This window comes from Hemitrygon akajei, chromosome 7 (assembly GCF_048418815.1).
Source record: "Hemitrygon akajei chromosome 7, sHemAka1.3, whole genome shotgun sequence".
NCBI lineage: Eukaryota > Metazoa > Chordata > Chondrichthyes > Myliobatiformes > Dasyatidae > Hemitrygon > Hemitrygon akajei.
The window spans coordinates 41,071,451-41,087,633 of NC_133130.1; the positions used below are offsets into that span (position 1 = coordinate 41,071,451).

General features: G+C 42.8%; 1 protein-coding gene across 1 annotated transcript; it reads right to left on the reverse strand.

Annotated features, from left to right (window-relative positions):
• Positions 1-541: 541 nt before the first annotated feature.
• On the reverse strand, positions 542-12,670 carry LOC140730379 (multiple coagulation factor deficiency protein 2 homolog). Its single transcript, XM_073050699.1, has 4 exons — positions 12,529-12,670; positions 4,501-4,689; positions 2,380-2,539; positions 542-1,808 (listed from the first exon to the last, which is right to left on the reverse strand). Exons 2-4 carry the CDS (start codon positions 4,677-4,679, stop codon positions 1,677-1,679), a joined length of 471 nt encoding a protein of 156 aa, XP_072906800.1. The 5' UTR covers positions 4,680-4,689; positions 12,529-12,670; the 3' UTR covers positions 542-1,676.
• Positions 12,671-16,183: the final 3,513 nt, after the last annotated feature.

Here is a 16,183-nt window from a genome sequence, read left to right on the forward strand (position 1 = left end):
CGATGTGACAACGCAAAGGCCAATGAATCAAATTTATATACTCTATGCTAGAATCTCTCAAGGGACTGTCTTATTGGTATGGGACAGTGGAAGGAAATATAGAATATTTTTATAATACAGACCCAGAACCTATGGAGTTGGGTACACTGGGTGAAAGAGTGGTGCTTAAGAAAGCCACAGAACACTTCTTCAGTGGAGGAGAAATTGGGGAGTGGTCTGGCTGAAATTTACCATGTTTGATTTGTTTGTAGCTGGTACTAGATATTTATACAGCTTGATCTGTATAAATTTTGTTGTTGTTTACGCAGCAACAAATACACAATCACTTCTTTATACTTAAAAGAATAACTGTTTATCATTAACATTAAATTACTACTTTCAGCCAGCCATTTGACCTCAAAGCATGAACACAAGATGTACCAAGCCCGAACTACTGCCATTAACAATATTACTACTAATCTTTTAAGTGGTGTATCTGTATACAAATGGAAAAGTGGAATAATTTGATCCAAGGTATATTTAAAAAGTTCTGAGGGTGAAATAAGTTTAAAATTAATTTAATTTTAAATTACATATGAATATTACAAGCACAAAATCTATGCAATCAGTATAAAATTGGTTTGTCCACTTTAATTAACACTTGCTGCAAGAGACACTGTAGTAACACATACATTGACATATAAACAGTGTAACTGGAGACCAGAACGTTCTCCCTGTACTATTCAAAATGTTCACTGCTGAAGTCTACATTTTGATAATGAATAATTTGCAGCATTTTAAATGGTACTCATTCTTTTCCAACAAGTCAGATCTTAAAATACATTTTAATAAAATACAACAGGAACTTCCAATATAGGCTTTCATAAATCAAAAATAACCTTTTATCTAAATTACCACAGAACTGGTTCATTATGCTTCAGTAAGCATTAAAATCTCTATTATACAGCACAACAGAAACTAGGAAATAAATGCAAAGAATGTTCAGTGCAAATACGAATTATCATACCAAATTGCATGCTGGAAGTATTCCATTGCTGACCCCTAGACTGGTTTAAAAGAGTGGAATAACAGGCTTCTCAATTACAACTTCGCATAAGTAGGTTTCTAAAATTAAATGTTTAATATGCACGTATAATAGTTTACTTCGTATATATTCTACCTAAAATCAGAATTGATACAAACAAAATAATTAATCGGTCTCCCATTTTTCAACTGCCTAATATTGTGCAAGTCATGGAAGAAATGAAAATTTACAAACTAAAAACTTATTCTCCAATCCGCTGGAGTTGCACTTACGGTTAAAGAGCAACTATCTGCTATTTAACTTCTTAAAAATGTTAAGAAAAAGAATGATTTTTATGCTTTTATGTCAATATTTCATTCATTATTTACTGAACAAGTGGCTCCAATGCAATGTCACAAAATATTGCAATATTAGGATAGCAAATGTAACAGAATCCTTTACATTTCATTTAAATTGCACAAAAATATTTTTATAGATATCCAGTGGAATTTAAAAATTGGGTTTATAATTCTGTACAAGATAAAACCCTCTGAGAGGCTGGTAAACTATAATTGGCTCAGCTGTTTAGATAATAAAGTTAACTGACCTTTACCAAACAGAAAACCTTACGATGGTAGTCAGAAATGGAAAATAAGTCAATTGTGCTTCTTTTTTATTCTAAGGATTTTGCAAATTCAGCATAATCAATGTATCCATCATTATTTTTGTCATCATCTTTTAAAATATCATCAATTAAACTAACGATCTCCTCCTCACCCATGGGCTGCCCTTGGCCTCCACTTTCCTGCATAGGAAGACAGATGAGAAAAAGTTACTTGAGTGTGTGAAAACCAGGTTTTATATAAAAAGATAGTTTACTCATGTAAATATTTAAACAGAGGTTAATTTGAATTATTAGCATGTATGAACATTTACAGCTGTGCATTTTAATAGGTTCAGCTTCAATTAATACATCCTATGGAATTCCTCTTTTCCTTTACAAATGCTACTGAGCTTAATTTTATTCTGTTTCATTAATTTACAATTTGCAGCCCAGTACCTAATAAAACTGGATCATCATGTACATTCTATACAAAACCTGGTAAATTATTCATTATAAATGCAAAAAAAAGTATGCTGAAAGTCATGATCCTAGCAGCCGTCATGCTGTCAAAAGTTGCAAAGAGCTATGAACCACTTATTTAATTCACATCCTGATTAAAAATAAGAGTCTTCTGCTTTCAAATGGAATGCTAGTAATCACTGCAAATTCCATAGGGACCAGAATCACAAACGACCTGGAAAGCTCTAGGTTCTAAATTAATATAGATTTCACCAGATAAACCAGAAAGGACTGGTGAAAACTTAACATTTACCTCTTTATGTACATGTGCAATGGCTGAAATTAACTCCAATCCATCAAGTAAGTTATTCCCATCGTAATCATGCATTTTAAAATAATGAAGTTGAAGTTCTTGTGGTGTCATCTCGGATTTGGGTTTGTCTATAACACCATCTAAATGCTCCATTATATGACTGGAAAATTAATAGAAGTTCATTTGTTACAAGCATTGTGTCCATTCAAAAACAGCAAATTAGGGTGACTAAGAAGCATGCCTATTAGAGAATGTTCTGGAACATTAAAATGAAAGACACGGTGTAAACAAATAGATTTCTCTTAATTGGCATACAACAAAAGAACTAGCAAATTATACCAACTTTTCATCAGATCAGATAAGAATTTCCAACAAGTTTTTACATACTCACATTACATAGCAATGCATTCATCATAAAACAAATAATATTTCCCAGCTTCCAGCACCGTTCATCCCCCCCTAAAGTTACTTCAGCGCAAAGCAGTCAGGACATGGACAATAGAGAAGGAAAAATTACAAAGCCCTTTGGTTTAATTAGTAACCAATCTGATTTCTCCAAGCTAAACACTTAGAAAGATGGTACTGGCAGGTCCAAGTGCAAGTTTGAAAATGATTTGAATTCATTTAAGTATTTCTGACTATATTTGAGTTCCTCCAAAATAATAAATCATTGCAATAAAATGGTTGTTTGCTCAAGCCTTTATAGTTGCACAGTTGTTCTTGAATTGAAACCATTTTTAATGATTAATTCTATTTTGACAGGTAGTATAGAATTGCAATTCCAAAGTTCCAAATAAGCACATAAATGTTAACTAGAAAAATTCCAAAAAAGCAATACAATAGATTTTTAATGACTTCAGTTACAAATCTGAGCATAAAAAATCCATCTTGTATAGCTACATGATGATTGGCCTTGCAATTAATAGAAAAATAATTGATAAAGCACTGGTGAAGCCTCACCTTGAGTACTGTGAACAGTTTTTTTATTTTAGAAAAGATGTGCTGGCATTGGAGAGAGTCCAGAGGAGGTTCACAAGGATGATTCCAGGAATGAAAGGGTTATCATATGACGAACGTTTGATGGCTCTGGGTCTGTACTGGCTGAAATTCAGAAGGATGAGGGGGGATCTCATTGAAACATTTTAAATGTTGAAAGGCTTAAACAGAGTAGATGCAGAAAGGATGTTTCCCATGGTGGGAGAGTCGAGGACAAGAGGGCACAGCCTTAGGATAGAGGGGCACCCATTTAAAACAGAGATGCTGAGGAATTTCTTTAGCCAAAAGCTGGTGAATTTGTGGAATTTGTTGCCACATGCAGCTGTGGAGGCCAGATTGTTGGATGTTTTTAAGGCAGAGATTTATAGGTTCTTGATTGGACATGGCATCAAAGGTTACGGGGAGAAGGCCAGGAACTGGGGTTGAGGACGAGGGGGAAAAAAACCAATCAGCCATGATTGAATGGCACAGTAGATTCGATTGGCCAGATGGCCTAATTCTGCTCCAATGTCTTATGGTCTATAAGCTATCTACCCTTCATATATATGGGAGAAACTAAGTTTACATTCTCCAGGCACACAGAGAGAGTGGATTAGAGTCCCGCTTTCAATTTTCCTATTCCAGCTTCTCCTGAAGTGCAGTATGTTGTTGGAGAGAGTTGGGTATCAGTGATATCAGGATAGACATGTTCCTACCATATTGTCTCATGCTGTGATGGCCAAGATATCTGGTGGATGAACCCCAGAGACCAGAATATCTGCAACAATCAAGCACAAAATTGGAGAGGCATCTGTTCAAAACGTGCCTGGCATGTTTCAGGACTATTCTGAAGTGTTTGTGACCTTGACTCCAAGCAAATAAAGACATATCTTTATGTTTTGAGCTCAAGCAACACAACTGTTCCTCCTCTGCTTTAAGCACATGAAAAAATACATGAATAAAGGAGCAAATTATTGAAGTAACTACAACCAAACAAACTGAAAATATTCCAAGTTAAAACACACTTTTTACTTGCAAAAACAGATGTTCAATTAGGTACAACCAGTAAACTAGAAAGGAATTACAAATAGAGAAAACTGCTTTAATACAACATATTTTCCTTATTGCAGAAAGTGAGTTACATACTCTTTGTCTTGAACAAGATTTTTGTCTAGACGAATGTTTGGTCGATGACCCTCAGTAATTTCAGGATTATGTGCTGGATGATCTTGAGCATGAGTCGAAAACAGGTGCTGCCTGCCTGACAGTACAAGACACAAGAATCCTATAAAGCAGCTCCTTGCAATTCTATTGCTGCATTCCATGATGTCAAACCTGCATAAAATTGGCAGAGATTATTTCAATAAGGGCAATGAACTGCTGTAGTCCTTAACATTGTTCAGAAGACTAAGTACTTTTATTATGTAATAGTTGGAATCCAGGAGTAAAACTTCATAATATTAAAAGTTCCTGCAAAAATTAGGAATTCCATTTAATTACTCTTTCTCTTAAAAAGCCCCATGGAATTCATGTATTTGAAGGACGAAAGGGTTTAAGTTAACCACACATAACTTGAAGATCAAATTGTCAAAATTTTGTACCGATTTTGCTTGTTTGACTATTATTTCAGCTTGTAGCAACAATATCAAATATAAATAAGTACCTTTAAAACAAGTTGCTTTGCAGGAATATCACTAAATTACATTTAAAAAAAATCACAGATCAGTTGACCAAAAACCTTGGGGAGTTCGTTTTTAGTCTCCCAAAAAGGCAGGTGGTCCATATAGATTTGTTGCCTGCACACTACTAAACTCAGAAGAAGTGAACGATTCAAAGCATGTGCTTCAAATTTTTGAAGCACAAACTTTGAATTGTTCACTTCTTCTGAAAGGTTTTCAGAGTTCAGTTACATTAGTAACAGGCATTAAGAGTATTATAATTTTAAAATCATAATAAAAGATGTGAAACACTGTAAATGCTTTCCCAGTGTATATGATGAATAAACTTTTCTCGTCGGAAGGGTCTTGGCCCATAGTCAAACGTCCATAGATGCTGCCTGGCCTGCTGAGTTTCTCCAGCATATTGTGTGTGAAACCAGGTACAGGTATCAATTATAACTGACGTTTTAATGGCAAACTCTGCCATCTTCTTCAGGGATGAAACCTGGGCATATATCAATTATAATCGATAGCTGAACCTGGCTTAAAGTCCAAGAAGAGTTTACTGGTAAGAGATGCTTATAGATTCTTGATAGCAGTCCTGATGTAGGGTCAGATAAATATGAGGAAGTTTAAGACACAAATAGCACAGATAATACTGCAATACAGACTGAGCAAATAAAATCAGTGCTATTTTTCCAACTATAACCCTTCAGAACAGTTTCCCAATTTCTTTGCCTAGCCTGCAATCCGACCCCCCCCCCCCCCCATTTGCCCACCACCCACACACTCAATTCACTTCAAGAAAGGCACTAAACCTCTTAGTTATACTGGAGAAATTAATGGTCCAGTGCAAGCAAGAAAATAAAAGTTAGTAATAGTGCAGTGAATGTGTTCGAAAATTGCTAAATCCCTAATTATATAGTTTAGAGGAGATTCACAAGGATGATTCCAGTAATGAAAGGGTTATCATACGAGTGCGGCGGCCCACACACGTGGGACTCCAACCGCCATCGGGAGCCGCGGGCAGACACGTGGTAGTGAGTTTGGAACTACCCGCTCGGGGCGGACCTTCCGGGAATAACCTGACATTACGTCCGCCCCGTGGGTCACAGGGGCCCATGGGAGGGGAGATTTAAGCATGCGATTTTGTATCAGTAAAGGCATTCTGAGTTCAGCTGTGTCTCCGTGTGTTTCGTTAGTAGCACGTTGCACACGACTACTTTAGTGACCCCCGATGTTCCAGACGGCATCTGGAGCTGGCGACTCAGCGACCAGCCATGAGTTTGAGCAACTCGCACAGTGCGGTCTCTCTGAAGCTCCCGACTTTCTGGGCCACTCAGCCCCCCTCAGCAGGCTGAGGCCCAGTTCAATATCAGAGACATTACAGCCAACGCCACACGGTACTACTACTTGGTCAGCATGCTCGACCAGGAGACGGCAGGCCGGATCATCGACTTCCTATGCCAGCCACCAACCAAGGACAGGTACACCAAGCTTAAGGCCCTCCTGATGCGTACCTTCGGACTCTCCCGCTGCGCCATCTGAGCTCATGAACGATATGCTGGCGCTCATGGACGGCCATAAGCCGTGCCTTTTATTTGAACAGTTGTTCCTCGAGCTAATGCCAGAGGACATTTGCCTCCTCCTCGCGAGTGAGGATTTCAGTGACCCACGTAGGGTCGTGGCTAAAGCAGACGTCCTTTGGCAGAGCAAGTAATGTGGAGCAGCCTCCATTTGCCTAGCTATGATCGCGCGCCCCAAAGCTCAGGCCCTGCAACCGAAGCCATCGAGACCCATGGGGGAAAAAGACGAAAGTTTGGAACAATGGTGTTTCTGTCAGCAAAGATGGGGCTCAGGTGCGCTGCTACCATCCACCATGAGCTTTTCCGGGAAATGTCAGGGGCAGCCGTCGCTAATGGCTACAACGGCTGGCCACTGAGACAGCCTCCTGTACCTCTAGGACCGACACTCCGGGTGGTGCTTCCTGGTAGACACCGGGGCTGAAGTCAGCGTACTCACCCACCACCCCCCCCCAACATGGACACTTGTAATGCGGTCCCAGGCCCTGAACTCACCGCTGCAAATGGCACCAGTATTTGGACATATGGCCCGCGAACTATCTCACTGCACTTGAGATGCAGCGGTGTCACAGCCATTACTAGGGGCAGATTTCCTACGAGCCAATTGCCTCCTGGTTGACCTAAAAGGCCAGCGTTTGGTCCATGCCGAGACGTTCCAGAAAGAAGGGGGGGGGGGGGGAAGCACCAGGGGGAGATGGAGAGCAGGCAAACAACTAAATATGTCAGGGACGGGGTAAGAAGGGGAGGAGGGGCATTAATGGAAGTCTCTAACTTCTTACACCATCCCTGACATATTTAGTTGTTCGCCTGTTCTCCATCTCCCTCTGGTGCTCCCCCCCCCCTCCTTTCTTTCTTCTGAGGCCTCCCGTCCTATGATCCTTTCCCTTCTCCAGCTCTGTATCACTTTCGCCAATCACCTTTCCAGCTCTTAGCTTCATCCCACCCCCTCCGGTCTTCTCCTGTCATTTCACATTTCCCCCTCCCCCCACTACTTTCAAATCTCTTACTATCTTTCCTTTCAGTTAGTCCTGACGAAGGGTCTCGGCCCGAAATGTCGACAGCGCTTCTCCCTATAGATGCTGCCTGGCCTGCTGTGTTCCACCAGCATTTTGTGTGTGCTGGCGGAAGCACAATGGTCGGACACCGAGATCCTGGCTTACCGCACCACCGTTTCAGGGCTCCAGTTGGAGGACGTCTCCATCGGCCCGGCAGAGGATCGACTCCTGTACGATGTGTCTACCGGCAAGCCCCGACCAGTGGTACCAGCAGCATGGAGGTGCCGGGTGTTCGACACACTGCACGACCTGGCTCACCCATCCATCCAGGCATCCATCAAGCTGGTAGCGGACAGATTTGTCTGGCACGGTCTGCGCAAACAGATCGGACACTGGGCCAGGACCTGCATACACTGCCAGACCGCCAAAGTCCAGACCGCAAAGGCTCCCCTCCAGCAGTTCCAGACGACGTACAGAAGATTTCAACACATCCACGTGGACATTGTCGGCCCCCTGCCAGTCTCCTGGGGTGCCAGGTATATCTTTACCATGGTAGACAGGTTCACCAGATGGCTGGAAGCCGTACCGCTCGCAGACATGTCCACTGAGTCCTGCGCCAGGACACTCATTACAAACTGGATCACCAGGTTCGGCCTCCCAACAGACATCACCTCCGACAGAGGGGTGCAGTTCACGTCTGGTTTGTGGACAGCACTGGCGCAGTTCCTGGGCACCCAGCTGCATCACACCACAGCGTACCATCCCCAGTCCAATGGTTTGGTAGAGTGACTCCACTGGCATCTCGTCGGCCCTGATGGCACGCCTCAGGGGCCCCAACTGGACAGATGAGTTTCCCTGGGTCCTACTAGGCATCTGCACAGCCCCCAAGGAGGACCTGGGCACCTCCTCAGGAATTGGTCTACGGCGCCCCCCTGACGATCCCAGGCAAGTTTTTACCAGAGGCCCGAGGTTTGGAAGAAACTCCAGTAGCAGTGCTAACGAGGCTGCGGGACAAGGTAGGGACCCTGGCACTGGTCCTGACCTCCAGGCACAGTCCCACGCCATCCTTCACCCCTAAAGACCTCCGAGACTGTGAGTATGTTTTTATTCGCAGGGGCATACACAGGTCACCTCTACAGCGGCCGTACGTGTATCGTAGAGGTGGCCGGCCGGGAAGAGACTTTTAGAGTGGACCGCCCCAAACCGGCACACGTGGACATTGAGCAACCAGTGAGGGACCCGCACCGCGCCAGCGAGGCCGGCCACCCAGGCAAGCCACACAGACTGGGGGCTCCACTCCTCCGATGGATGTTTCTGGGGGGGGGGGGGGTGGCGGCCCGCACACACGGGACTCGAACCACCATTGGGAGCCGTGGGCAGACACGCAGTAGGTGTTTGTAACTACCCGCTCGGGTGGACCTTCCGGAGACAGTCTGACGTCATGTCCACCCCGCGGGTCACAGGGGCCCATGGGAGGGGAGATTTAAGCACGCGATTTTGAATCAGTAAAGGCATTCTGAGTTCAGCTCTCTCTGCCTATAGTTTCTTTAGTAGCGTGTTGTGCGCGACTACACAAGCAACATTTGATAGCTCAAGGTTTGTACTTGCTGAAATTTAGAAGGACACGGGTGAATATCATTGAAACCTTTCAAATGTTTAAAGGCCTAGACAGAGTAGATCTGGAAAGGATGTTTTCCATGGTGGGAGATTCTAGAACAAGAGTGCACAGCCTCATAATAGAGGGGCATCCATTTTAACAGATGTGGAGAAATTCTTTTTTAAGCCAGAGGGTGGTGAATTTGTGGAATTTATTACTACAGGCAGCTGTGGAGGCCAGGTTGTTGGGTGTATTTAAGGCAGAGCTTAATAGGTTCTTGATTGGATATGGTATCAAAGGTTACAGGGAGAAGGCCGGGGAGTGGGACTGAGGAGGGGAAAAAGGATCAGCCATGATCGAATGGCAGAGCAGGCTCGATGGGCCAAGTGGCCTAATTCTGGTCCTATGTGTTATAGTATGGTCTATACCTCCCCAGGATTGAAAGATGCAAATATGGAAATAATGGACTCCCTGATTGTCATCTTCCAAAATTTGAATGTTTTCAAATAGTCCACATAGATATGACGGTAGCAAATGAGAAAGGTGAGAGACAGAAAACAATATCTGCAAGTTAGCCTGCTCTCGCTTATTGGGAAAACAATGGAATCTATTATAAAATGACATTAAAGTAAGACAATCTACTACAGATTTTTGAAGATGTATTTTGTAGAGAGAATGAGAGGGAACCAGTGGACATAGTACAGTGGATTTTAGTTAAACACCTCGACCAGCACATTTTGGCCCCATTTAGCCAAAGTTTCATGGAAGTAGTTATAAAGGTATTTTTTTAAAAAAGACAAACTACTGCTTAACTAAGTAACACTATATATTTAAATGAAATGCAGAACAAACTAGAACATTTCCAATACTACTACAATACATAAATTTATGTATTACTTCCCTTTAGTCATGAACAGAGAAACTCAGACAGTGTACATGCTCTTTTAATTGACTAGAAATGAACAAAATCAACAGACAGCTAGGGTAGATAATGCCTTCATACAATGATTGCATCATCCAAACCTTTATCATTATAACATTCAAGATGATTGTCGATACAAATTCTTCATAGTTCTTAACTGTTGAAGAGATGAAATTGTTTCATCTTTTCTGGCATATCCAAGACTGAATTCTTGAAACTGCAGTAAGCAAAAATGTTCTGAATGGTCTTACTGCTTATTTCCAGTCAACTATCAGTGATATGAAAAATCACATTTTTGTTTTGAACACAAGTGCACACAACTGATGTTATTTAGTAACTATTCTCTCTAAGCATAGTTAGCGTCTAATTTCCACATAAATGCACAGGTCTGAAGCTATAATTCCCATTTTGCAAAATTCTCCTCCCCCAATTAAGTGGTACAGTGTCCCAAATTAATGAAGGGAAACCTGGCTATTTTCTCGATTAGTTTTTGTTCTGTAAAAGTTGTCCCAAATAACTGGCTGCCCTGACTAACTGATGGCCCTATCAACCCGAGTCCACTATATATAGATTTTTCAAGTTTTTTTAAAAACAGGCCTTGTAAAGGATTGGTGAACAAGGTTAAAGTAGTTGTAACTTAAGGCAATAAACTAGAACAGAACAAGTGTTAGAAAACAAAAAATAAACAAATCATGCTGACAGGCCAGAACTACTGGAATTGTGTGGGGATCAGGTTGATTATCAATGACACGTCTTGAAATATGTTGCTTTGTTGCAGTAGTACAGTACATTGCATTAACATTACAAGTTGCAAAAATAAAAGAAATATTGCAAAGACGGATGACGAGATAATTCTCATACACCATTCAGAAATCCGATGGCAGAGAGGAAGAAGCTGTTCCTAAAACATTGAGGGTCTTCAAGTTCCTGTACTTCCTCCCTGGTGGTAGCAACAAGAAGGCATGCCCTGACAGTGAGGATCCCTAATGATGAACGTCCCCCTATTCCTGTGTACCGGAGCCTCCTTACCAGGCAGTAATGCAGTCAGTCACAATACTCTCTACTGTACACATGTAGAAATTTGCATGTCTTCCATGACACAGCAAATCTCTTCAAAGTCCAGCCACTTTTAAATTTCTACAGATGAACAATAGAGAGCATTCTGATTCGTTGCAGAATCAAAAGGTGTGGAAGTTAAAATTGTAGGCTAGCAAAAGGCTGTACAAGGTCTCAGAGATTTATGAGCCTATCCATGCAAGTCTCATAAATCTAAATAAATGCCCCAATTAAGTTGATGTGACTCAATGCAACACTTCTTTGCTGAGTGACCCGAAAGAAGCAGAAAAGTATTTCCTGACGCCATAGACTGTAGACATTCTCCTGTCAGTCTATGATCCCACTTCCATTAATCCATTCTCTTACTTTTTCTATCTTAAATCCATCACCCCAATTCCCCCACCAACTCTCTGATGCCATGTTAAAACCTGGACTGCTGGAGCTGAGGCAGCAACACAAGATGCCTATTCCTCCATTCATTTGTCAGCAAATATGTTCTCTCAGGCTAAATGGTGACATATCACAAATCACTATAAAAGGCAACCTCTTGGTATAATACATTGTCTGCTCTAGAACAGCGAATGTAGACGCTTGTGCTAGGCACCAAAGCTTGCTGGCTGAATGCCTTATCATCACTAGCATTGTAATCCTCCACTTACAGCCTATACAGAAACAAATTCAGGACTGTTTTGATGGCTAATTTCTGGAAAACACATGCACCTCTTTTCGTACACTATCAGTTCTGCCGCTATCTGAGTTAGTAAGTAATTGAACCTGTTACTGGAGGGGCAGGGGCGGGGAGAGGCTTAGTTCCAGAGTGCCTCTGCCACAAGCCTGACAGTAATTACCCCTCCACGACAGCTCACATTACAGCCACAAGTTGATCTCCTACAGCAATTCGGGCGACGGTTATGCAAATCTGTCACATAAAGGTGTCAGGAGATGAAACAAGCTATTATCACATATCAGCTGAATAGAGGAACACTTCCATCGCCCCGAGGGAGGGCACCCCGCCCACATCCCCATCCAATTGGTACATCAGTCCTACTGGTTGTGACGTACCGTGCGCTGATTGGGAAACGGAATGCCTGTCAAGCCATCTAAAAGCGGCGTCACATACCAACCAGACGCTGTCGGTGACGGGAGAATAACCGCTCGGCACCTGGACACGCAGCATAAATGTAAACATGCGGCGTGGATTAAACACGCGAGAGACGGTCGCCGACCTTTCCCAGGCCATCGCCTTCTGAAAGCTTGGCCGCTGAACTGACTTCGCTCGTGTATTGACCGTTAGAGCGGACACTGCCGCAGGTTTAGTCGAAAGCACAGCCGTCGCCCAGCAACAAGACAACCACTCACTTACCGTCCGTCACTATCTTGCCGCTCGCAGCAAGCTGCCCGCACGGCGACCGTTACTATTTCCCTCACTGCTCCCGGAATCCCCTTTGAACCGACGTGACCGAGCCTCGCCCCTCCGCACCTTGATTGGTGGACGTCTGCGTCACGTGACCCCGGGGGAAGCGCGTGGCAAAACTTGCAGCCTGCCACGTGTGTGTCTTGGAGGTAGAGTTGGCCAGCCTGTCCGGAGTTGGGTTTCTAGTCTGCTCCGGCCAAGGGACGTCAGCGGCTGGAGATTTGAAGCGGTCACGGTGCGATAACCATCCGACTGATTGCAAAAGCAGATGATGCCGCCAAATGCTCACCAAGTGGGGCAGCGGTTGAGCGAGAAGAGTTCATGTTACAAGTGGATGATCGTCAGTACCTCTACATTCGTAGATCTGTTTGCAAAAAAATATATCATTGGCATCCTTACACATAATTAATTATCATCTTTAGCTCTTTGGGCTGGTGAATTTCAAACACTTAAGATCTTTGCCTGATCTTTACCTGAGCTAACACTGCTCTCCATGCAGAAAAGAACAGCTCCTGTACGTTTTCCCTTTATAGAATATGTTTCAATCAGTTTATTGGAACCTTACTGAAATTCTGAAAGAGAAATATACTGTAATTGAAATGGCAAACCAGAAAGCACGGATGAACTGAAATCTGTGACTGCAGTGTTCAAATCAGGTGAACCTGACCTTACACAAATAGTAATGCTATTAGGGATGCCAAGGGACAATACCAGTCCCAGATCAGCCATAAGTGATGGTTTTACAGTGTGTGTGTATATATATATATATACTGTAATGGGCTACAAAACTAAGTTGGGCAGCATCCTTTCCTGATGAACTTCATGCATTACATGCATGTTATGAACAAGTTGACTTTTAAGTATGAATCATTTCATACTTTTCTGTATTGAACTTCTGCCACTTTTAGCCTAGCTTTGCATCCTATTAATGTCCTATTGTAACTACTGATATTCTTCTACACTATATAGAATTCCACCAACCTTGATCTCATCTCATCTGCAAACATACCAACACACCCTTAAACTTCCTCATCCAAGTCATTTATAAAAATCACGGAGAACAGAGGTCCCAGAATAGACCCCTGTGGAATGCCACTGGTCACCGACATCCAGGCAAAATAAGCTCCAGCTAATACCACATTTTGCCTTCTGAGGGGAAGCCAATTCTGAAACCAGGCTGCCCAGTTTCCCTGGATCCCAAGCCTCCTGACTTTCTGAATGAACTTGCCATGGGGAACGTTAGCAAATGTCTTACTAAAGTTCATTTACACCACATCCACTACTCTACCTTCAGCAATTTGTTTTGTCACTTCCTTAAAAAATTCAATCAAGTTTGTGAGGAATGACCTGCCCCTCACAAAGCCATGTTGACTATCCTTAATAAGTTTCAATGAGATTCCCTCTCATTCTTCTAAACTCCAGTGAGTACAGGCCCAGGGCCATCAAACACTCCTCATATGTTAACCCTTTAATTCCTGGGATCATTGTCGTAAACCACCTCTGGACCCTCTCCATTGCCATCTCATCCTTTCTTAGATACGGAGCCCAAAACTGTTCATAATATTTGAAATGCGGTCTGACCAATACCTTATAAAGCCTCAGCATTACATTGAGAAACAGAGTTAATGTTTCATTTCCAAGACTCGAGAAAAATTAGAGAATAAGTTTGGTTTAATTTATATAGAGGATGGAAAAGGGACAGGTAGCTTCAGTGTTCCTCTTGTTAATCTATTTAACAGACAGGTCAGTAAATTCTAGGGGCGTATAGCCCGATGGGAGTTCGGCGAGCTGGGTTAAGCACAATAGGCAGCGATTCAAACAGAGAGAGGAGAAATGGGCTAAAAATTCTATATCTGAATGCACGAAGTGTCAGAAATAAGGCGGATGAGCTTGAAGCCCAGGTGCGAATGGGTAACTATGATGTTGTTGGGATAACGGAGACATGGCTGCAGGGAGATCAGACCTGGGAAATGAATGTACAAGGGTATACGTGCTATCATAGGGACAGAAATGTGGGCAGAGGGGGTGGGGTGGCCCTGTTGGTGAGGAATGAGATTCAGTACTTTGCAAGGGGGGACATAGGGTCAGGAGAAGTAGAGTCTGTGTGGATAGAACTGAGGAACAGTAAGGGCAAAAGGACCCAAATGGGTGTTGTCTACAGGCCACCAAACAGTAGCATGGATATTGGGTGCAAGTTGAATAGGGAGTTAACATTGGCATGTGGCAAAGGTAATGTCGCAGCAGTTATGGGGGATTTCAACATGCAGGTGAACTGGTAATCAGGTGAATCAGGTTGGTGCTGGACCACAGGATAGGGAGTTTGTAGAGTGCCTACAGGATGCATTCTTGGAACAGCTTGTACGAGACCCGACCAGGGACAAGACTATTCTGGATTTAGTGTTATGTAATGAACAGGATTTGATAAGCGATCTTGCAGTAAAGGAGCCATTAGGAGGTAGTGATCATAATATGATAAGTTTTTATCTGCAATTTGAGAAGGATAAGGGCAGCTCGGAGGTGTCAGTGTTGCAGTTGAATAGGGGAAACTATGGAGCCATGAGGGAGGAGCTGGCCAAAGTTGACTGGACGGATAGCCTAGCAGAAAAGACAGTGGAACAGCAATGGCAGGTATTCTTGGGAATAATGCACAAGGTGCAAAATCAGTTCATCCCCCAGAGAAGGAAGGATTCAAAGGGGGGAAAGGGGCCACAGTGGTTGACAAAGGAAGTCAGAGATTGCATAGCATTTAAAAAAAGGAAGTATGACAGAGCTAAGGTGAGTGGGAGGACAGATGATTGGGAAGTTTTTAAGGAACAACAGAACTTAACTAAAAAGACAATACAGGGAGAAAAAATGAGGTACGAACGCAAGCTAGCCAGGAATATAAAGGAAGATAGAAAAAGTTTTTTTTAGGTACGTGAAGAGAAAGAAGATAGTTAAGAACAATGTTGGGCCCTTGAAGAATGAATTGGGTGAAATTGTTATGGGAAACAGAGAAATGGCAGAAGAATTTAATGAGTACTTTAGATCTGTTTTCACTAAGGAAGACACAAGCAATCTCCCAGATGTATGGATGGGCCAAGGACATAGGGTAACAGAGGAAATGAAACAGATTGACATTAGGAAGGAAACGGTGATGAGAAGACTGATGGGACTGAAGGCTGACAAATCCCCAGGTCCAGATGGTCTGCATCCTAGGGTACTAAAGGAGGTGGCCCTGGAAATTGCGGATGCATTGCTAATCATTTTCCAATGTTCCATAGATTCAGGATCAGTTCCTGAGGATTGGAGAATGGCTAATGTTATCCCACTTTTTAAGAAAGGAGGGAGGGAGAAAACAGAGAACTATAGACCTGTCAGCCTGACATTGGTGGTGGGGAAGATGCTAGAGTCCATTATTAAGGATGAAATAGTGGCATATCTAGATATCAGTGATAGGATTGGGCCAAGCCAGCATGGATTTACCAAGGGTAAATCATGCTTGACTAATCTGTTGGAGTTTTTCGAGGATGTAACCAGGAAGTTAGACGGGGGAGATCCAGTGGATGTAGTGTACCTCGATTTTCAGAAGGCATTTGATAAGGTCCCACATAGGAGATTGGTG

What these genes read in the sequence shown, in the direction of transcription:
- LOC140730379 (XM_073050699.1), bottom strand. Translation starts at nt 4,679, where the DNA reads ATGGAATGCAGCAATAGAATTGCAAGGAGCTGCTTTATAGGATTCTTG. An exon ending in AATCTTGTTCAAGACAAAGA is followed by an intron (nt 2,540 to 4,500) that starts GTATGTAACTCA and finishes TTAATTTTCCAG; the next exon opens with TCATATAATGGAGCATTTAG. An exon ending in TTGCACATGTACATAAAGAG is followed by an intron (nt 1,809 to 2,379) that starts GTAAATGTTAAG and finishes CTTCCTATGCAG; the next exon opens with GAAAGTGGAGGCCAAGGGCA.